The sequence below is a fragment of the Prionailurus bengalensis genome, chromosome C2 (assembly GCF_016509475.1).
Source record: "Prionailurus bengalensis isolate Pbe53 chromosome C2, Fcat_Pben_1.1_paternal_pri, whole genome shotgun sequence".
NCBI lineage: Eukaryota > Metazoa > Chordata > Mammalia > Carnivora > Felidae > Prionailurus > Prionailurus bengalensis.
In genome coordinates, this window is record NC_057350.1 from 93,467,263 (window position 1) to 93,490,730 (window position 23,468).

Here is a 23,468-nt window from a genome sequence, read left to right on the forward strand (position 1 = left end):
TCTGCATTTGTAATATGGTAATAAGAATCTCATAAGATTGTTATGATATTAAATTAATGAGGCTAAATTCTAGAACAAAGTAAGAGCTTGCCAATGTTAATTCTATTCCCATTCCCTTTAATATTACACACCAAACAAAATAAAAATAATCAGATACGGGGCGCCTGGGTGGCTCAGTCAATTGAGCATCCGACTTCGGCTCAGGTCATGATCTTGTAGGTCGTGAGTTCGATCCCTGCGTCCAGCTCTGTGCTGACAGCTCAGAGCCTGCAGCCTGCTTCAGATTCTGTGTCTCCCCCTCTTTCTACCCCTCCCGTGCTCATGCTCTGTCTCTCTCTGTCTCTCGATAATGAATAAACATTAATTTTTTTTAAATACTCAGATGAAAATAGAATCCTACTACCACTTCTACCCATGGAATCCCACTCATGAACTCTTTTTAGTTATTAATATTAATTTAAATTATCTGCCTATGCTCTTTTTAATCCAAAACCTCCAAATGTGTACTAGATCACATCTTTCTATAAGAATGTTATTTTAGCAGTCTACCATCTTCTATATTTTAAATTGTTCTCTTTCTACGATACAAATATTTCTTTCTTTCATCTTAACATACAGCAACAAAATCAACCTCTATTTTCCTTTGTTCCCATTTTTTTCTTCTTTTTTTTATAGCAAGACTCCTTAAAATAGTTATTTATGCTCAGAGACTCCAAATCTCCCATTTTTTTCTTAGACTCCACTCCAGTGCATCAGACTCCACAAAAGTCCATTTGATAGAGTTGATAACTGTGTTTACTCTGATGCGTTTTCTTTACTTAGCTTCTAGGACAGCAACAACAAAATCTTGGCTTACCTTCCATCTCACATGTAACACATTTTCAGTCTCCATTGCTTTCTTTCTCTTCCAGCCCTCTTAATGTTGGAATGTCTCATGGATTGGCCTTTGGTGTCTTTTTCTTTTCTCTATTTTCATTCAATTCCTTTCATTCTCACTCAGCCTCATGACTTTAATTCTTTACCTTCTATACACAATGATTCCTAAATGTATTCCTCCTATACCTCTCTCTTGAACTTCAAACTGGTTCCTTGATGTCTGTACTTGAATGTCTAAAAATGATCTCAAATTTAACACGTCCTCTAAACCATTCTACATTCCTTTTTTTTCCCATAGTAATTGATGGCAAGTTTATTTATTATTGTAAGGACTTAGACAAAAAAATCTAGGAATCTTCTCTGACTCATTTTCTTTCACAGCCCATAGCAATTTAATTGGGGAGGGGGGAATGTGACCTTCAAAATACATCGAGACTATCACGTCCATTGTTATTTCCCTGGACTGAGGCTGGACCAGGCTTCTATGTTGTCTGGACTATAATAGCCTCTTATCTGCTCTCCCGGTTTCCCCACACTCTTCTACAATCTACTCTCAATTCATCAGCCATAATAACTTTTTCTTCCCCTTTGCTGAATCTTTCATCCCAATGACTTATTCATTCTATAACTGGAATCCTGTACTTCTCCACTCTCCTTCATCCATTTTTGCCCATCCTCTTAACCCTTTCCCTTCCGGTAAACCATCAGTTTGTCCTCTGTATTTATGGGTCTGTTTTAGCTTTGTTCATTTGTTTGTTTTTTCTTTATTGTTCAGATTCCACACATAAATAAAATCATATAGTTGAGCATTTAGGTTGCTTCCATATCTCCATATCCATAATAGGTTGCTATTATAAATAATGTTAAAACAAACATAGGCGTTATGTATCATTTTGCATTAGTGGTTTTGTTTCCTTTGGGTAAACACCCAGTAGTGGAATTACTGGATTGTATGGTAATTTTCTTTTAAATTTTTTGAGGAAACTTCATACTGTTCTCCACAATAGCTATGCCAATTTGCATCCCCACCAACAGTGCACAAGGGTTCCTTTTTCTCTACATTCTTGCCAACACTCGTCTTTTCTTGTCTTTTTGATATTAGCCACTCTGACAGGTATAAGATCATACCTTGTTGTGGTTTTGATTTGCATTTCCCTGATGATTGGTGATGTTGAGCATTTTTTCACATGTCTGCTGGCCATCTGTATCTCTTCTTTGGAAAAATGTCTATTCAGGTCCTTTGCCACTTTTAAATTGTATTGTTTGTAGGGCTTTTGTTTTGGTGTTGAGTTGCATAAGCTCTTTATATATTTTGAATATTAACCTTTTATCAGATATATCATCTGCAAGTATTTTTCCCCACTCAGTAGGTTACCTTTTAATTTTGTTCATAGTTTCATTTGCTGTGCTGGCATTACCTCTTTAATAAAAAGTTGGATCATTCTGAATCTCATTGCCTCTCTCTCTCTCCCCTTTCATATATACAACAGTCATAATTGTTCCTTAACTACACAACACAAACTGTCACCTTAATTCCTTTGTACTAGCTCTTTATTCTCCTCTTTCTCTGAATATCCACTTCACCTCCCCAGATAACCACTTCATCTCCTTCAGGTCTTTGCTGGAATGAGGGCTATGCTAAGTATCTCATTTAAAATTACCTTCATCCATCACATCAGCACTCCTGATCCTCCATACTCTGTTGATTTCTCATCTTCTTACACCTTTTAACTTTAACTGTTAATTGTGTTTATTGTCTATAATTTGTCTCCACACACTAGATGTAAGCTCCAGGAGGTCAAGGATTTTTTTATTTTATTTTTATTTTTTTTAATTTTTTCACGGATGTAATGTATCTCTGGGTCTTAGAACAGTACTCTAATTGGCACAGAGTAAGGACTCAATAAATATTTGTTAGATGAATAAATTTGTTAAAAATATATGAGGCAAGAAGGAGAGCATTCTGGAATATAATCTCCTTTTAAACACATTAACAACGAAAGGAGTAGTGTTATACATATTTAATTAGGGAAAAATCAGTCTCTATGTACAACAAAGAACCAGATAGACCCTAAATGTGTGGAAAAGACTCTTGAATGAATTCAATGTTATCTCAGGTAATGACTACTAAACGGAGAATGCACAAGTAAAATACTTATGAAAATCAAGAATAAAATGCTCAAGGAGTAAACAATTATGCAAGAGTTGTCTATTAAGATTCTAATTTTCTGTACATTAAAAATTGAGGTAAATGAGAAAATTAGGTTAACAATTTCTCACCACTGACTGCAGAAAGGAAAATCAATTCTGTATTCATCTCAGAAGAGCTATGCAAATAACAGTCAAAGTGCTGGAGAAATGCAAAGCTACACAACTCTAGGGTATCCATGAGCCAATCAATTTGTTTGTGGATTCTCTGGGTCCCTTGTTCCTCCTTCTCATGTTTACTGCCTAATATTTGACCACTCTTCTGTTTGTTGGCAACTCTCACAAGACAGCAAACTAAAGAAACAAAATGAAACATAAGCAAATTAAAGCTACTCCTGATAGTAGCCAGGAGAAATATGCTGAGATTTTGGCCTAGACAGTAATAAAATTATGTGTAGGATTGAAGATCTGAGTAACTACAATGGTTACTAGCATGTTTTCTGGAAATCAGTTGCTATCATTGTCTTGACCCAATTCAATTAACGGGAGCATGAAATTTACCTAAAATAGAGTCAACAGGTAGAATAAAAGGAATTCATGACATTTTTGAAAGGAAAAAAAGGAAGGGAAGATCAATAAGGTAGAGAGATATGATATATTACCAAAGCTATAGAAATCTCTAGAGGAGGGGTGCCTAGGTGACTTAGTAGGTTAGGCATCCGACTCTTGATTTCAGCTCCAGTCTTGATCTCAAGAACCGTAAGATGGAGCCCCACATCTGGCTCTGCGACTACATGGAGCCTGCTCGAGATTCTCTCTCTCCCTCTCTCTCTCTCTGACCCTCCCCTTTCTTTCTTTCTTTCTTTCTTTCTTTCTTTCTTTCTTTCTTTCTCTTTCTTTCTTTCTTTCTTTCTTTCTTTCTTTCTTTCTTTCTTTCTTTCTTTCTCTCTCTTTCTTTCTCTCTCAAAATAAATAAATAAACTTAAAATCAAAAAAGAAATCTCTAGAAGAAGTAATTTAACACGATGGAAATGCATCTAATAGAAGCAAGAACTAGAGACAAACCTATCACTTACTGGCAATAGAAATTGGGTCAGAACACTTAACCTGAGAACCTACTTTCTTATTTATATAATAAGGATAGCAGTATCTTTTCTCATAAATTTGTTGGTGATAAATTACATCTGTCCTCTACATCCAAATTCCAGTTTCTGTCACACGTTATCTGCCCATTTGGCCAAGTGTTGACAGCCATCCCATTTTAAGCCCCCATGTTTCACTTTGCAAGGATAAAACCCTGAAGAAATATCTAGAGAGTAATTAACATATGGCTGAAACTATCATGGGAAATATAAAAAGATAGATTGAAAAGTGCAACTAGGACCTGTTTTAAATGAGTGGGAGCCTATTGGTAAAATGTTTTCCCCCTTCAACTGAACAGGATAATATTACAAAAGCTCTATTTATTTTTTTTTTAATTTTTTTTTAAATTTTTTTTCAACGTTTATTTATTTTTGGGACAGAGAGAGACAGAGCATGAACGGGGGAGGGGCAGAGAGAGAGGGAGACACAGAAACGGAAGCAGGCTCCAGGCTCTGAGCCATCAGCCCAGAGCCTGACGCGGGGCTCGAACTCACAGACCGCGAGATCGTGACCTGGCTGAAGTCGGACGCCCAACCGACTATGCCACCCAGGCGCCCCCAAAAGCTCTATTTAAAAACTATAGCAAGGGATCTCTTGAACGAAGTATAAGATCCTGTTATGCAGACTAAAGTGGAGAAAATGGTTTGTTCTTTGTATATTTACTTGAATGCAGTAAGTTCTATGAGAAGAAAGATCTTCGTTTCATTCATTACTGACTCCTTTGCATAGTGCATGATTTAAGCAATTAAGAAATAGTTTTGGATGAATACAGTATGCACGGATTATAATGTACTTGGCACAGGGATGGGGGTTCACCCGCCTTGGAAGATGACTACACACAATTTTTTTTTAAAAAGATAAATAATAACAAACCAAAATATCTTATCACCTATAAAATGCAGCACACCTATTCCTATACTTCCTGAATCATCATTTATAAACATCTAGAATTCTGTTGAAGAACTTAGAGTCCATATGAGATAAATATTGGCATAGATAGATAGATATTATAAATGACTAATATCTTCTTAAACCAGAATACTATGATTTCATGAAGTGACCAAAAGAGACCTTCCATGATAGAGAAGGAAAAAAGTTAAAAGTTTGGAAAAAAGAATTCTACTCCTCTGCTTAAAGTCAAGCTCTAAAATTTAGTTTTATCTGGTTTAAGAAAAGCTATCTATATAGAAAGCTACATTTAAAATCTTTGTTATTTAGACTTTGGAGTAATATACAAACAGCCAATGAATGATCAAAATTTATGTATTAATAATAAGATATATTAAATACCAAAGCAAAATAATTGTTTGAACTGCTTAACATAAAAGCACAATAGATTTGGACTCTAAACCACACAGACTGAAGTAGGTATCTACAGATTTTGTCCTCAGGCTAATTATAAATGAGTTCGAAGTTGCCAAAGTAAATAGCACAGCCTTACACACCTCTTTGCCAACTCTCTCATACAGCCGATGGAACCGACCATCAAAAGAATGATGAAGAAGAATTTTCTAATGAATTCATTCCCCCCTGAAGTTATATGAGAGGAAAGGTCACTTTCTCACTTACTAGCTTACCTTTTTGGTATTTTATCATTTTCTTGATTGTACATATTTTCATGTATTATGCTCTATTTATGCATTCTTTAATAGCATCTTTATTTATGACTTTGTGAATCAACATCTTTGTGATAGGAGGTGAAAGTCACTTAGTTAATTACACGTGCTTGACAAGCTGCATAATAATAACCACTGCAGTATTGTACATTAGTCGAAGGTATGTAAATTACTGCAGTTATTCTCATTTGGGGAAAAACAAGAGACTTTGTTTTGGTCATTTAGAACACCTTTGCTATGTCTGTATCTGTGCTTTTCTCAAGTATACTGTGCTTTTAACCCAAATCATGGCATCAATAATAAAATAGAGGTTAAATCCCATTCTACTAGTATGACCAAAGAAATAAAAAGCAAGCCAAACCAAACCAAAACTCAATTGAATGCGAACACTCTGGTCAGCACTTGAGAATTTTGTTATATGAAACTTCTTCCATACAATGCAATCCTCGTAAAACAGAACAGTTTAGACACTCCCTGCCCCACCAGGATGTTGTAATGAAATCTGACTTGGTCCAGCCAGATTAGAAGTGCATAGGGAGACAGAATGTACAGCACTGGAATGTTAATATGACTTCTGTATGAAGATTGGAAAGTCTACAAAGTTATGAATAAGGTCAAATTAACACTTAGATGATTTACTGCCATAAAAAATCATACTCTCCTATGAGTGATTTACTGGATGTTATATAAAAATGGAGTGTGGACAAGCTACATTCAGATGCAAGCTTGCAGCTGTCAGTGTGTACATGTGCTCAATCTGGCTAGAGGATGATTTGAAGGTTGATTTAATTGTAGCTTCTGAATCATGTTCTTCCCTATGTGTTAAATTGTTTAACATAAATACAAAAATGTTAAAGTAATTTTAAGACTGTAAATATTTAGTATAAAAATCTGTAAAATCTCATTCTTTTCTGGAAGAGTAACTGAAAATATAGACTATCTGGGAAAAAATACCATGACTGAATAATGGTGACTACCAGACAGTTACGGCAAATTTACCCTTATCTGAGAAAGTTCACAGGGCTTTCAGAAGTAGCTGAGAATAAACAAACAAAAAACGAGGTGTGTGACAGAGCTGACCAGTGTTAAGAGGAACAGAAATCTGTATCTGTAGAACAGGGTTCAGAGATAAAGTCGACCAGTTGGTAAGGCAGCATCATTTGTGTTCCTTGCAGGCAATGTCATAGCCTAAACATATCTTGTCCTCTGAACACAAACTCAAAGCAGAGATTCAACTCCTATTGATGCTACCAGCACCAAAACATCAGGCACCACCAATGAGCTTTGTCAATATTATCCACTCAACTACAGCTCTCCTTAATCATCTTTCTATTCCTTGACATGCCTTCATTAAATTCCAAATATCACCTAACCATTTACTTCTCAGCTCAGCAAATCATCCTTAGGGAGAATATCTTCTTCCTCTGTAAGCTTTTTCCCCCATTTTTTTATTTCCACTTTTATACATACCTCCTTTTCTACATATTTTCTTGCCGGGCTTTCTGGCACATTCCTTGGATATTCTTTTTACTGAAAAATGAATAGAAGACTAGAAAATAACATGGCGCTCCATCACAGACCGCCGGAACATGCAACACCACTATCTAACTTAATACGCTCCTGCATTTACTGAGTGCGAAAGATCCCCAATTCGTTGAGCCTGCACATGCAATGGAGAAATGTTGATGCATCTTCTCAGAAGTCATTCGGTAGGAAATGGAAATTAGGAACCCATTTCTACCTAAATATACGTGCTGTGGAGGAAAGAAAATGAGTAGGCACAGGAAAAAATAAGAACAGAAACATTAACACACATAAACAAAAAGAGCAGCATGCAAGCATGTAAAATATGTCTACATGCCAACAGGAAAAGCCATGCATGCTACCAGTACACATGAATCAATATTGTTAGAACTTAGAATAGAAAAGAAAATATAAATTTATCTCCCTGTTTTTCCTGTAGTAAACTCACCATCCTCAGTCGGAACGTATATGTTTAAATATAGGCAGTCTTCACTCTGGTCTTGCACATATGATGAAACCACATCCAAGTTATTAGTAAACCACACAGGAAGCATGACTTCTGGCAATCTGCCATCAATGATATTCTGGGGACACACAGGAGCAAACTGAGTTGCATTCCTGATATCTGACCAGGGAGATGGTGGTTCTGGAGGCTGAAAACGATGTTCCCCTGTTGGTGGGGCTGCATATGGAACCCCAAGAAACTGAATAACAGGCCCCAAAATTTCATTATTGAGTTCTTTCTTCATCCCTCTTATCTTGCCGAAGTTGGTAGTGACCAGTGGGTCTGCATCATCCAATTTTTGTGAAAGCACATGGGCAGCCTGAAGTAAACATCCCAACACACAGAGAGTCAATGAGGCACCCAATCCCCTGTGTACCAAGCCGGCCATTACTGCTCTCCACACATAATTTGGCCACATGCATCTGGGCAGTGCCATGGTCCCACATTAGTTGTGTAGTTGTCTGGTTACAGTGAGGCAAAGGTATTTGTATCCGCTTTAGAAAGACTGGATAATGGTAGAACACACCTCCAACTTCTTCAAGGCAAGCTTGTCAAGAAAAGCTAGAAAGCTCTTTATGCATCCAGTATCTCCCATTGATTTCACATGTATTGAAGTAGCATCTTCAATCATCACTATTTATCAGACCATATCCTATTGACCATTCTGTTTTCCATAGTAGCAATGTGACAAGAGTGGCCATTGACTGTAGATTGCCCTCTTACAAATCAAATCCAGTTAGCAGATCTGCATCCTAAAGAAAATGAAAATAAATCATTAGGATGAACAAGCTGAAATAGAGCAATAACTAGGTGTTTTACAAGCTACAGAAATACATAAATAGCGGCTAGAGTCAGTTAAGTTAAATACTACCATAGGAAAATTATGGTTTGATGTGAGGTGAAAGGGGAAATAACTGATTATTAGATTCTTGAAAAACTTGCCTGCTGACTTACACACATTTAAGTGGAAGCGGGCCTTTTCAAAATATGCGATTTCAGGAGCATTTCACAGTACACTTTTTAAAAAAAATACTAAAGGCTATATGTAAAATTTCCCCTTTATTGATGGTCTTCAATCACATCAAGGAACTACAGAAGTAATCAGCAAACACACTAAAAATTAGAATTAAATAGCAGAAAACCTTTTGAAAATTATTGGTAGGGAATTAGTGGAATGTAAACAAACTATAAGGGTGATTATATATATTTAAAAGCAAACAAACAAAAAGGTGATCCCCAATATTATGCTACATAGAAAAAACAAAGTTAATGTTAGAGCAAGAAAACTAACACTAGTTCAACTGTGATCATTTAAGTGCAACTACCTTATAAGCTCAACCTCCTTGATTTTTCTCAAAAGTTTGCACCAAATCATTGGGTATAGGTCCCTCACCTTAAATTAAGTTTCAAAAATTTTAAAGATAAAATGGCTTCAGACAAATTTGAAAAAGAAACAGAAATTGGCATCTTTTTGAGGACTAAAGTGTTTTTAGTTTTTTTTTTACAATCTAGCTATAATATTTTAAAAATCAGTAAATTCTCAAAGTGAAAATTAATTTCTGCATCAAAGTCAATGTATTGTAAGTTACAAGTTTTGTTTTCACTACCTATCAGAGATCAAAGGAACAATAAAAAATAAAGTGTAGTAGTTCTGTGAAACAATCATACCTAATCACCACATCTTGCATATTAACACTAACAGAACATCTAACACTGTTTACCTAATTCAACTTAAAACACATCAGGATAAAATGTAACACTCAGTGCAGTGCAATTCACAGCGTAATCTTACTTTAACTGCAAGATAGCGTACAACTCGGCAAATTCATCTTTTCTTGTTCAAGCAACCTTTTAAAGTGCTTACTTTGAAAATAATAGTGTTGATTTGTATTACAAATGGTTCTATCCTGTCATATTATGAGAAGATTCCCAAAGAAGTGCTGGTCTGGCAGTGAGGCTGCCCTGACTTTGTGTTACCGAAAAGGAGATTGTACAAACTATATAGGGCAGTGGGAGATTTGGTTCAGGCCTGGTGTTCCTTTAGCTCTGAACAATCCATCACAGAAGGCAATAAGGAGATAAATGTCTTTCTTCAAGAGTACTTCCGTCTGTGTTAATTCATAAACCTTTGCTGTGAAAGCTCATTAACATACAAAAGGCAGGCTTAGACCCATCCCATTCCTGTCTCAAAACTCGAGCACATACTGAAGATTTAGCTACACGAACCCATTTCTATTAAGAGTACACAGTGTTTATTTTTGTGCAGAATTGTGGTGAGCCACAGCATGGCTGAGTCTTTCCTAGTCACATTTGGTGGTAAAAAGCACCGTATCAACAGATGAAACACAATAGTCCGTCAAGTTAATGGTAGAAAAGCCATTGTAATTACGTCCAGGAGCCCCACAAAGATATGAGACTCCAAAAAGACAGCAAGCAATTGAGCCTTATATGCCATCCTGAGCTAAGGAAAGGGAGAGAGGGTGTGGGCGCTTCAAAAGGTAAGAAGGCAGATCACAGGAAGATGAGACAAGGAAATATTTGGTAAAGAAAATTTGCCCTGCCACACAGGGCTCCTCCAAGGAACAAATCAAAGTACACCTGGTGGAGGGTCCAAAATATCACTACGAGTAGGGTAATAAAATAACCAAAGTCACAACAACAGAGAGCAAGTAACAATCTCCAGAAAAACACCTCCTTAAGGGCCAGGCCCTGGAAAGTGTATGACCCTCCTTTAATATAGTAGTGCTCGCGGGTGCAGAGCACGCAACAAGCTTTTAAGACACATAAGGGACAGAAAGCTAGCCAAAATGACGAAATGGAAGAATTCTCTTCAAAAGAAATTCCAGGAAGTAGCAACAGCTAACAAATTGATCAAAACCGATTTAAGCAATATAACTGAACAAGAATTTAGAATAATATTCATAAAATTGCTGGGCTTGAAAACAGCATAGAGAGGACAGCAGGGAATCTATTGCTACAGAGATCAAGGGACTAAAAAATAGTCATGATGAATTTAAAAATGCTATAAATGACGTGCAAAGTAAAATGCAGGCTGCCACAGTACGGACTGAAGAGGCAGAGGAGAGAATAGGTGAATTACAAGATGAGATTATGGGAGCGCCTGGGTGGCTCAGTAGGTTAAGTGTTTGACTTCGGCTCAGGTCATGATCTTGCAGTTTGTGAGTTTGTGAGTTTGAGCCAATTCAGGCATTGGGCTCTGTGCTGACAGCTCAGAGCCTGGAGCCTGCTTCAGATTCCATGTCTCCCTCCCTCTCTGCCTCTCCCCTACTCACAATCTGCCCACCCCCTCTCTCTCCCTAAAAAATAAACATTAAAGAAAAATTGTTTTAAAAAATTATGGAAAAAGAGGAAGCTAAGAAAAAGAGAGAGAAAACAAAATCCAGGAGTATGAGAGGAGAATTAGAGAAGTTAATGGAACAACATCCGTATCATAGGTATACCAGAAGAAGAGAGAGAGAAAGGGGCTGAAGGGGTACTTGAACAAATCATAGCTGAGAACTTCCCTGATCTGTGGAAGGAAACAGGCATTGAAATCCAAGAGGCACAGAGAACTCCCTTCAGGTGTAACTTGAATTGATCTTCTGCACAATATATCATAGTGAAACTGGCAAAATACAAGGATAAAGAGAGAATTCTGAAAGCAGCTAGGGATAAATGGGCCTTAACATACAAAGGTAGATACATAAGGGTAGTAGTAGACCTATCTACTGAAACTTGGCAGGCCAGAAAGGAATGGGAGGAAATCTTCAATGTGATGAACAGGAAAAATATGCAGCCAAGAATCCTTTACCCAGCAAGTCTGTCATTCAAAATAGAAGGAGAAATAAAGGTTTTCTCAAATAAACAACAACTGAAGGAATTCATCGTCACTAAATGAGCCCTACAATAGATCCTAAGGGGGACTCTGTGAATGAAATGTTGCAAGGACCACAAAGGACCAGAGATACCACTACAAGCATGAAATCTATACATAACATAATGACTCTAAACCCATATCTTTCAATAATAACACTGAATGTAAAAGGACTAAATGTTCCAACCAAAAGACACAGGGTATCATAATGGATAAAAAAAACAAGACCCATCTATTTGCTGTCTACAAGAGACCCATTTTAGACCTGAGGACACCTTCAGATTGCAAGTGAAGGGATGGAGAACTATCTATCATGCTATAGGAAGTCAAAAGAAAGCTGGAGTAGCCACACTTATATCAGACAAACTAGACTTTAAATTAAAGGTTGTAACAAGAGATGAAGAAGGGAATTATATAATAATTACAGGGTCTATCCATCAGGAAGAGCTAACAATTATAAATGTCTATGCACCGAATTCAGAAGCACCCAAATATATAAAACAATTAATCACAAACATAAGCAACCTTATTGATAAGAATGTGGTAATTGCAGGGGACTTTAACACTCCACTTAACAACAATAGATAGATCATCTAGACAGAGAATCAATAAAGAAACAAGGGCCCTGAATGATACATTGGAGCAGATGGATTTGACAGATATATTTAGAACTCTGCATCCCAAAGCAAAGAATATACTTTCTTCTCGAGTGTACATGGAACATTCTCCAAGATAGCTCACATACTGGGTCACAAAACAACCCTTAATAAGTATAAAAGAATTGAGATCATACCATGCACACTTTCAGATCACAATGCAATGAAACTTGAAATCAACCACGGGAAAAAGTCTGGAAAACCTCCAAAAGCATGGAGGTTAAAGAACATCCTACTAAAGAATGAATGGATCAACCAGGCAATTAGGGAAGAAATTAAAAAACACATGGAAACCAATGAAAATGGAAATACAACAATCCAAATGCTTTGGGATGCAGCGAAGGCAGTCCTGAGAGGAAAATACGTTGCAATCCAGGCTTATCTCAAGAAACAAGAAAAATCCCAAATAAAAAGCACCATATCAACACCCAAAATACAGAAACTGGGTGGCACGTTAAAAATCTCCATCACCATTTTTTATTCAGCCTTATTTCCAAGTACAGTGATTTCCAAAAGTTCTTCATACACTTGGTACCTTATTAATATTATAAAGTAATTATTTCATTATTAACAAAGAACACTCATTTTTGTATTCACAAGCCCTTAACTGTGTTAAAAATAAAGGGGTCCTGTTTACCACTGATGTGATACTTTAACACAAGTTGTGAAGGATTAGATTTCTGTACACCAGGGTTAATTTTCAAATTCTAATAACATTTTGTTACTGAGGTTACAAAAATGTCCCATTTTACAAGGGCTTACCTGTATGGAGAATTATGGTATTGACCCCAAAGATTTTTTAGAAGTTGGTGTTATATTAATAACAGTTGTCCGAGTCTAACCTAAAAATATGGCTTACTTAAGTTAATGAAATTTTAAATATGTGTGTAAATTCGTGTGTGTGTGTGCACATACATGTATAGATTACTAAATATAAAGACTCTCAAATTTCTTGGCAGACTTTTTTTCCTATTTATTGGTGCTTTCTTAGCTTTTATATATGCCAAACCCTTAGCTTTTTTTTTTTTTCAACTTTTATTTATTTTTGGGACAGAGAGAGACAGAGCATGAGCAGGGGAGGGGCAGAGAGAGAGGGAGACACAGAATCGGAAACAGGCTCCAGGCTCTGAGCCATCAGCCCAGAGCCTGATGCGGGGCTCGAACTCACAGACCGTGAGATCGTGACCTGGCTGAAGTCGGACGCTTAACCGACTGCGCCACCCAGGCGCCCCCAAACCCTTAGCTTTTATGCATTTACATCTCATTTACAATAACCCTATAACATAAGTTCAACAGTTATCCCCTTTTTACTCAGAGGGACTGAGACTTCAAGAGGTTAAATACCCTGACCGAGGTCTCTCAGCTAATCAATAGCAGATCCAGGAACGCAGTGGAATCTGATTTAAAAGCTGCCCTCTTGATCACTGCACCTGATAACACTCTCACTTCACAATTAACACTTTTTAAAAAATTGATCCTAGTACACTTAAAATTGAATTGTAAAAGTGTTTTATGTTCCTCCAGAAGGACAGAGTTTAGGTAAATACTCTGACAATTTCATAGGAACAGAAATTTAAATGGATTACCCTGTTCTTACTGGAAATTTCGATTTTATTTTGCTAGATTTCTTCTATTTTACTTTTTTTAACTTTTTTTTTTTACATCTATTGCAGTGATCAGTTATTCGTATGTGTTTACCCTAAGATTATGCTAAAATAATAATGGGTAACAAAAAAATTACAACCTTGTAGCCTAATAGCCTAAATGTCCATTAATAGATATTGATAAATGAATTATGATATATGCATAAATTAGAATTCTATACATCAGTGAAATAAAGGACCTGGACCTAAATATGTCAACTTAGATAAATCTCAGAAGTTTTAAACAAGCAAACTGCAGATGAGACAAAGTAAAATGTTATTCAAATAAAGTATAAAATATGCAGAGCAAAACTATATATTATTCACAGATTACATAAATATGTAGTAACAGAATATTTGTCATCCCTGGGTTTAGGAGGAAAGCATATGAAATTAGTCTAATGGTTAATAATTAACATTATTAATTAATTAATTGGCATTAAGATTGATAACCTGTGGTGAGGTCTTAAAAGACCATAATTAATTGACTACAATAAGTTTTACAAATCTAACATTTGATAGCATTAGGTGATATATACACACACACACCTATACATCTTTGTTATGCAATTCTCTGTATTTTTCTATGTGTTTGAAATCTTTTATAATAAATATGTTAAAATAATAAGATCAGCAAGCCTTATTCAGCAGGCCAGGCAAGTAGATGAGTCCATTAATTCATATAGGACTAGCTCCATTGGACTTTGCAGTTAGTGCAGACACTAGCTAAAAAAATTCTTCCCTTTGGGTTAAAGTATGAGTAATTCCACTGAATTATAACATTTTAAAATAAATAACATTTTAAATAACATTTTAAAAGGCATCATAAATGGAAATATATTATCTCACTTGCATTAATTCATCATAACTGGTGGAACTAGTTTGTTCCTGAGTAACCCAGATCAAAGAGATGACACTGGAGAGAATAGAGAGAACTTCTTGAAACATTAGATAATCATTCATCCAATCTTCCACTCATTCAATAAACATTTATTGTGTATCTATAATATATAAGCTATTGTGCTAAATGTTATGAGAATTTAAAGACAAGTACAATTGCATCTTTGCTCTCAAGTAGCTATAATAGTGTAAAGGAATAAGTCACATTAAAAAAAATGACTCTAATGAGATATGGAACCCAGCAAAAAGTTTCTGATTGATAACTTTACATAGTCTTATATGTCTTTTTTAAAAATATGACCTATTTATTTTCTACCTTGCTCTGTTTTTAATTTGTTTTATTGTTGAACCCAACTCTCCCCTCCTCCCGCTACTGAATTTCTTATTCAAGGGCAAGGATTTTGTTGTTTTTAAATAGTATCTTCATGTCCATCATAAACTCTATGTTGACAATCCTTTATATAATGCAGACATGGGTAAAACCTCAGCTCATATGGACCGACTGAATGCTTATCACCAGAGTGGTGTGGAGTCTGCTCAATGCTATACAATTGATTGTTATTATTCACTGTAGTTATGTTCCATAAAGTCACTGCAAACGTCAAGTTAAGAAACATGGATCCATGCTCCTAGGGAAATAGCTATAAATTACTCACATAGTTATAAATCATAATCTCAATTTCAAATTAAATATTTATAAATCATTCACATAGTTGTAAATTATAATCTTCAACCCTAAAAACAGTTCATCCTAGTAGATTTTATTTTCTTTATTTTACAAAAGAGAAAACAGGGTTCAAAAATGTTAAGTGACTTGTCTGAGGCCATTCCACTAACAGGTGCCAGAGTTGAGATTCAAAGCCCCTTCATCTGGCCCCAACACTGGAGCTTCTTGCACCACACAGCACTATGTCTATCATTTCTGTCCTCCATTCATTTCAGTGTGACAGCTGAGACAAGGAGGGAGAAGATACCCTTGTATAACCTCAGCTGGAAACTATGCTTATAGGAAGACGCAAAATGTTTGCTGCTCTGTGAATGGCTGCGTACCTGTGAGTATTGACTTTGGGGTTACAAATAAATTTTAGTGAATAGGCAAATTTGAAAACACAGGTCCACGAATAATGATGACTGACTGTATTAACTAAAGATAAATAATATTTTATAACTATGGGTCTATGAGTCATTTTGAGGTCAGAATATATCAGCCTGTCACCAGCCTGTCACTACTAATAACTAGTAATAATCATTGGTTTTAAGAATTGGATTTACTACTAATAATTTAATAATAATTGCATTTAATAATAACTGGTTTTAGTGGAGTACAGTGTTCTCAGCCAGCCGACGCCACCCATGTAACTGGAATGTGCTTATTGTAGCCAGCTCGCTATAAGAGAATCTAATCTGACCACCAGCAGATTTTAGGATTCCTATAGCAAGATGTTTCACATACATGCTGGAGGTGGTTCAAAATTTGGAGACAAGGAGTATCCTGCGTGACCCAGCAGTGGGAAAACAAGGAAGGCTGCATCTGAGATGTCCAGACCCCATTCAATGCATATCCTTCCCCTGTTGTTGCTCTCTGGTACTATTTGCGTGTAACAAAGCTGTCCAAGGAGTATAAACTGTTTGAATCCCATGAGTCCTTTCAGTACCTGAACACTTAAAGTAACTAATGTGTAATTAATTCACACTGTAAGTACTTAGAAATAGGATGAATAAACAAATGAATGCAATTGCACAAAATTCTGTTAGGCTTTAAAGGAAAAGACAGGTCTACCTCTAGTTAATAGATTAGGAAAGAGATTTGAACAAATATTGATGGTCATGGAAGAGATTCCAGGAAGGGGGCACATTCTAGAAACATGGAAAGAATATGTAGTGGACACTGCAGTGCTCAGTCTTCCTGGAAACAGCTCACATTCCAGTGACTGGTCCACATCAGTGTAAGGCCTGGCCTTTTTGCCTCAATGCAGACCAACTCTGAGGGGCTATCCTGGCCCAAAAGCTCCCTACTGTATGGAAAGGGACAGAAGGAGGAGTTGACTATGATTCCTTCACTCCCTCCCATGTGTTTTTCCCAGCGGTGTGCCCTAGTAAATTTCCTGCAGGTAAATCCCCATCTCAGAGTCTTTTTTGTTCCCCCCTGGGAAACCTGACCTATGACAGAAAGGAAAGAAGCAGCAGTGTTTGAGGAGGGCACAGTTTAGTTTGGCAAGAACACAGAGTAAATGAGGTTCAGTACTGAATGAGACTGGAAAGGCAGGTTACAGCCAAATCAAGCGAGCCCTTTAATAAAAGGCTAAAGAGTTTGGATTTTATTCACAGGATGATAAAAAGTCATTAAATATTCCTTGCAGGGGAAGAGTATTATCAAATTTATTCAGAAGAAAATTAAACTGGCAGTACTGTGGAGCAGGGATCTCCAAAGCACTGTGCTCATACCCTACTACAAGATGACCAGATGAGAGAAGGAAGGTAATCGTTGAACTATGTATCATAATTTTTATATAAAGCTTGAAGATAGAGAAATTAAGCTTTGCTAATATGAATATATGGTTTAATACCAGTGTCTCCACATGGTTGCATGGCATGTATAGCACTTGAGATATTCTTGGGAAGGTGTACAGTCTAGAACATGGTAGGATTCCCAGCAGTGACAATTTTGCTGTTATTGTTTCTTTCCAACACACAATGATATATTAGAGTTAGCATCACTAGATAAGTAGATTTATACTTTTTTTCATGTTGTAATCAAAACAACCGTCACAAAAAAGAACTACTGAATTAAGTTTTTCTCGCAAGATAAATATATGTTAAAGGAAATATTAGTAACACAATCATAAGAACAAGAAACAAGCAGATATGAAACTTCTAGTTCTGATACAAGCTCTTCAACTATATTGCAAGACTCAAAACTATGGCTATCGAATCATATACCATAATAAGTTAGACAAACATTTTCAAAAAATCAAGAAAGTAACTCAGAATGCAGATTTAGGGGCGCCTGGGTGGCTCAGTCGGTTGAGCATGCGACTTCAGCTCAGGTCATAATCTCGCGGTCCGTGAGTTCGAGCCCCACATCGGGCTCTGTGCTGACCGCACAGAGCCTGGAGCCTGTTTCAGATTCTGTGTCTCCCTCTCTCTCTGACCCTCCCCTGTTCATGCTCTGTCTCTCTCTGTCTCAAAAATAAATAAATGTTAAAAAAAAAAAAGAATTCAGATTTATATCCATTTCACTAACTGAACTGTGTCCTTAGGATCTCAGTGGCTTGGTATATTCATGAATGATAGAATGAAGGCGTCAACAATTTATAAAATTTTAAAAATACTAATTTTATCTTTCTCATCTTTTAATGTTTATTTTTGTGTGTGCCTTGCAATCTGATACACAAAGATATTTGTGTAGGAATGTATGTATATATTTATACTTTTTTGGTTTGGTTATCATAAACACAGGATTGCATGATCACAAAAATGTGGAGACCATTACCTTAGTGAATGAAATGGTGGGAAAGAAAGAAGAAACAGTTTTATTTTTATGGTCAGTTTAAACTATAGGTTAATATACCACATTTATGTGAAAAGGACAGCAAATTGACTAATATTATAAATCACCTATTACTCACCAAGCCTTGTCCAAACCATTTACATGTCTCATGTCATTTAGTCCTCACAACCAATTTATAAGCCAAGTACTGGTATTTGAGATGAGGAAAATGAGGATTTGTGTACTTAGGTAACTTTCTTAAGGCAAAGCTAGGAAAAGGCAGACCCAAGAAACAAGCTTGGGACTGCCTAACTCCACAGAATATGCCCTGAACTTTTATGATACATGACATTTTGCTTTGTTCTCCAATGAGACCAACTCAATCAAGTCATATGTTCAGTTTGAGCATTTGAAGAAAGTGAAACACACCAGACACTAATAGGAGGAAAATAAAAAGGCTCTTGATCAGCTTGTCAGGGTTAATTAATAGGCATAGTTTAGAGCAGTTCCAAGCACTGTGATATTGAGACTTATTCCAGAAACATTCCATAATATAGACTAGAGAGTAATGAAAAAAGTTAGGACTGGCGATAAGCAAGTCAAGAATGTTAGAATTTCAAGAAGCAAAGATTATGAGAAATGGTAATTCCAGTGTTGAATAAACTGTATCTAGTAGAAAGGTAAGTAGTACCTGAAGGGTACAAGGAGAAAAAGTAAGAAATAATTAGAACCAAGGATTATGAAAGGTCTACTCTGAGATGGGAATATCAAAATTTGAGATTTTGATCATGCAGAATTTCAAGAGATGCCATGGTCCATATTGTGGCCATACTACCATGGAGCTATTGAGAACTAATGCAGTAACAAGTATATTCTGCCATTACCACCATTAATTAATAACTTGATTAATGGCTTGCTCCAACTGAGCATAGACTGGGGCCAGTGAGCTAACAGCATCATCTCATTTAATTGTCTCTAATTACGATGAAGTAGAGATAGTTACCATCTCCTTGTAACTGATAATTAAATGGGAAATCAGGAACACAAAGCCACTGAAACATTTTTCAATAAAACAAGACCACAGTTTTATTAATATACTGAGTTCTAATAAATAAAAGGGGATAAGGCTGAAGAATTAATACACTCTAAAGATAAGCCCTGCCCCCTTCTCAATTTTTTCCAGAGCCTCTTTTTCAGAGAAAAAGGTAGGCAGCCTTCAATAATTTTCAGTTATATACCATCCCCCTCTCTTCTGAAGAAAATGTAAGCAGTTCTGTTTTCTTTCTCCTTGAGCTACTTCCACTCTAAATGAAGCTCTCCAGTGATGTGAGAAAATATCAGAGAGAAACAATTATTAAGAAGAAAAGGCAAACTAAAATTTGACAATAATAAAAGAACAAATTTTACGACCAAAATATTTTAAAGATTAGCAAGGAAAAAATCATGAGTATGTTGCCAAGGTTACACCGGGTAACAAAGTATCTTTGCAAGAAAAACAAGACTACTGGAAGGCAGCGCACAGCATGGGGAGCAGGATCCAGTGAATTGGGTCCAACTGTTCACCAACATCTTTCTGTCTAGGAAGTACTCACTTGAGCAGTGTTTGCCTGAAGGAACCCCAGCTAGCATCCCCCAAAGCCTGGCTCAAATATCAGTACTTCCTTCCCAGATCCTTCCAGCCACAAAAATACTCCTTTCCCTCAACTCTCAAAGCACTCGTTACCTTTCTTGTAACTGAATCTGTAGTACATTCAATTACAGTGATTTATAAACAAAGCTTCCCTCTTCATTCTCTTATATTGTTTAGTGTCAGCCATTGGTGAAGCCCACATGAGCAAAATAGGCATAGTGTTAATTTAATTCTCATGGAGATTAAAATTCCATGGGAAAGACACACTTTATGTAAATCAATCACACAGACAACTATTTAGTCATAAATGCTTTGCCAAGAAGGATAATGCAGGGTGCTCTGAATGGAAGACTTAATCAGTCTGGAGTGGGATGGATGATCTTCCTGAAGAAGAGATCTATAAACTGGGTTTTGAAGGATGAGTAGAAGTTGGCAGGTGAAGATCAGGGGACAGACAGGCAAGAGAAAGCCCAAATGCTGTGAAGCCTGGGGCTTTGCAAGAACAAAGAGGTAAGTGTAATTTGAGAACAGAGTAGGGCATCGGGCTGGAGAGGAGCTGACAATTCAAGAAAGTCTAAGCCATTTTAGGAATTTAAGATCTTATCCCAAGTATGATGAGAAGAATTACAATCACAATAATGACATGATTAGGGTGGCCACAGTCTTTGAGAGAAACCCATTCATTTATTATATTATTTGGCATCAATTAACCCTACCCTCAGATTTTATCCATCAGTGATGTCTGACCTCTGTGAAGGCATTACTTTAGAGTTACAGAAAGAGAGGGTAATACAGAGAAGAGGTAGAAACAAATTAGCGTACAACAAAAATTCCTCATCATGCAGGAATGTGCATGGATGACCCATGTAGACTAGTAGCTAATTCCACTGCTGTTTGGCAAAAAATGGGATTCTGAAAGGCCATAGCTTTTCTGACAACACAAAGAAAAAGAGACCAAAATGACAGCACTTCCTTCTGTATTCATATCTGAATATTTCTACTATGGCCATCATCACAACTAACAGCTAACTATTAGAGAGTTTCTTGTTTGTTTTTGTTTTGCAGAGATGGCTAAAACAGGCTGTTTAACATTTAATTGTATATAATAAGCTTTGCTTTCTATTTACTCTGAATCTACTTTCAGATAAGATCTCCAAATATTAATTGTTAAATTTAATATCTAACTTAGTAATCTCAACTTCTGAATGAACAAGAAGGTGAAGAAGGTGAGAGGGACAGGAATTCATAAGAGAGGATGCTGAGGGAAAAAAAGCATGGGTAACACTTTTAATGTATATGTAAAACACTGCAGGACATATTTTTAAAACCAATTGGTGACCCTGTGATCCCCCAAAAGAAAATGAATAATCAATCACTCAAGAGCTCAGAGAGCCAGCAAGGTAGGGCTGATTACTTCCCTTGATATTAAGTTGATGCTTTTGTCTGAAAGGGGCCACTTTTGGGTCACAAGTCGTTGCTTCCAGATGCAACTTAATTACGGCTGCCGGTATCTTTATAGAGAAGATAGCACAACCTAAGAGCACTGCTACATTCTCAATTCACTGTTTAAGCTTATTTTTGTTTCTAGTGAGCTGCTGTGCCTGGGAAGAGTGGAGAATTGCCATTCCTGGTGCCCTGCTTAATTAAAGTCCTCTTTAAAAAATCCCTTGTTGCCAGAGAATAGCTACAACTTTGGCAGAAGCAGTGCTAAGTTTCTCAGTATGGCCTTGTGCCAGGTTGTGTCAATCTTGACCCCTTGGAGGATGATTAGCAGAGAGGGGGTAGTTAAACCTTTGTGCCCATTCAGTCCCAGGCTTCTGCTGGAATTGGCAAACACTATAGTGACTATTGTTTAAGGAGTAACTGTCTAGTAGGAACTGGACTAAGACCACCAACTCCTTTCACGTAAGGCACCAAACAACAATAATGGCTTCCTGCCACTCCTGACCTGGCTTAGAGCTCAACCGGTACCCCAAAGGGGAAAGCATATTACACTTGCAATCATCTTCAGATATTCACATCTTTTATTTTCCCTGCATATTACAGTTCTATTAGTACTGATAGTAACAAAATTAAAAACAATGCTCTATTCACGGGCCATTTGTGTAACAAAACATCAATGAATAGATATTTGCAAGAATTTAACATATACATGGAACATAAGTTGCTAAATGAATCCATCATTTAAATGATTTCACCAATTAAATGATTTCACCAACTTTAATAAAATTGAATGGGGGGGTTAGAATTATGAAGTGTTAAAAAATGAAAAAAAGTGTTTAAGATTATAACCAAAACACCAAACTTTACTGTATTTTAGATCTTATTGTCTATGGTCTAAGTGTTTGTAAGTGTTTGACTAATTTTTAGTCCTTCCGAAGTTCCTTGAGAGACCACATTTTCTTCATGGCAGAAAATAACTCTAATGTATTGTGGTAAATTACAACCAGAAATAATCCTATTATACTTGTAAGTCTTAATAATTTATCAAAATTAAAAACTATGTAAAAAATCATTACAAAGTTTCAATTATTATTTTTCTTTGATTAAAATTCAGTCCTTTTAAATATATTCCTTTCTACCCTTGGAATTTGCATATAACTTCAAAATATCTGTCAATTCAAATAACAACTGATTTATGTTAAGGAAAAAAAATGGCAAAAATGAAGAGACCATGTATTAAGCAAGAGGTTACATATTTAGTTGTCAACATTCAAGACTAGAACCCAGTGTCCTAATTCACTTTACAAATATTTATTGGTCACCAATAATGTGCCAGGTAAAGCTTTGAAACACCAGACAAAAATCCTTGCCATCATAGAAGTTATACAGTTACTACTATATTATTTCAGTGTGTAATATATTTTGCCTTTGTATATTCAATAACTCCTCAGAAGTTACTACTTGAAGACCACAGCTCTCAATAATGAGAACTTTTGGTATCAGCTTCACAGCACCATACATATTTAGAACACTTGGCATTGTTAAAGAGGTAATGAAACTAGTGACTTTTTTACCCATAAGAAAAAGGATAGATAATACTGTCACTTGTGTGTAAAGTTTTAGACAGCTAAGTAATATAGATTTAAATTAAAAATGACAGATGCACTGACTTGAAACATGATGGTTACTGAAGTGAACCTTTATTCCTTGTAGTGTTATGGTTAACTATTAAATGGCTCAAGTACTATTTTTAGGTGTGGGAATATTGTGACAACTGTTGGTCAATGTCATATGCTACAATCATTATTTTCTTGGTTAATTCTATCATAAGAGGAATGGTTATCAGGGCACCTGGGTGGCTCAGTCAGTTAAGCGTTCTGACTCTTGATTTGGGCCCAGCTCATGATCTCACGGTTGTGAGATCAAGCCCTGAGTCTGATTCCATGCGGCTTAGGATTCTCTTTCTGCCCCTCCTCTGCTTGCACATTCACGCATGCACTCTCTCTTTCTCTCTTAAAAA

The 23,468-nt window shown here is 36.4% G+C and overlaps 1 protein-coding gene across 3 annotated transcripts in view; it reads right to left on the reverse strand.

Moving 5' to 3' along the window:
* NLGN1 (neuroligin 1) overlaps nucleotides 1–23,468 on the reverse strand; it is an 843,034-nt gene that overhangs the window by 659,661 nt on the left and 159,905 nt on the right. For all 3 annotated transcript variants that reach the window (XM_043594884.1, XM_043594883.1, XM_043594885.1), the window contains exon 2: nucleotides 7,756–8,564. In XM_043594884.1, the coding sequence (XP_043450819.1) occupies nucleotides 7,756–8,248 (493 nt within the window). In that variant the 5' untranslated portion in view covers nucleotides 8,249–8,564. The remainder of the gene's footprint in view (nucleotides 1–7,755; nucleotides 8,565–23,468) is intronic.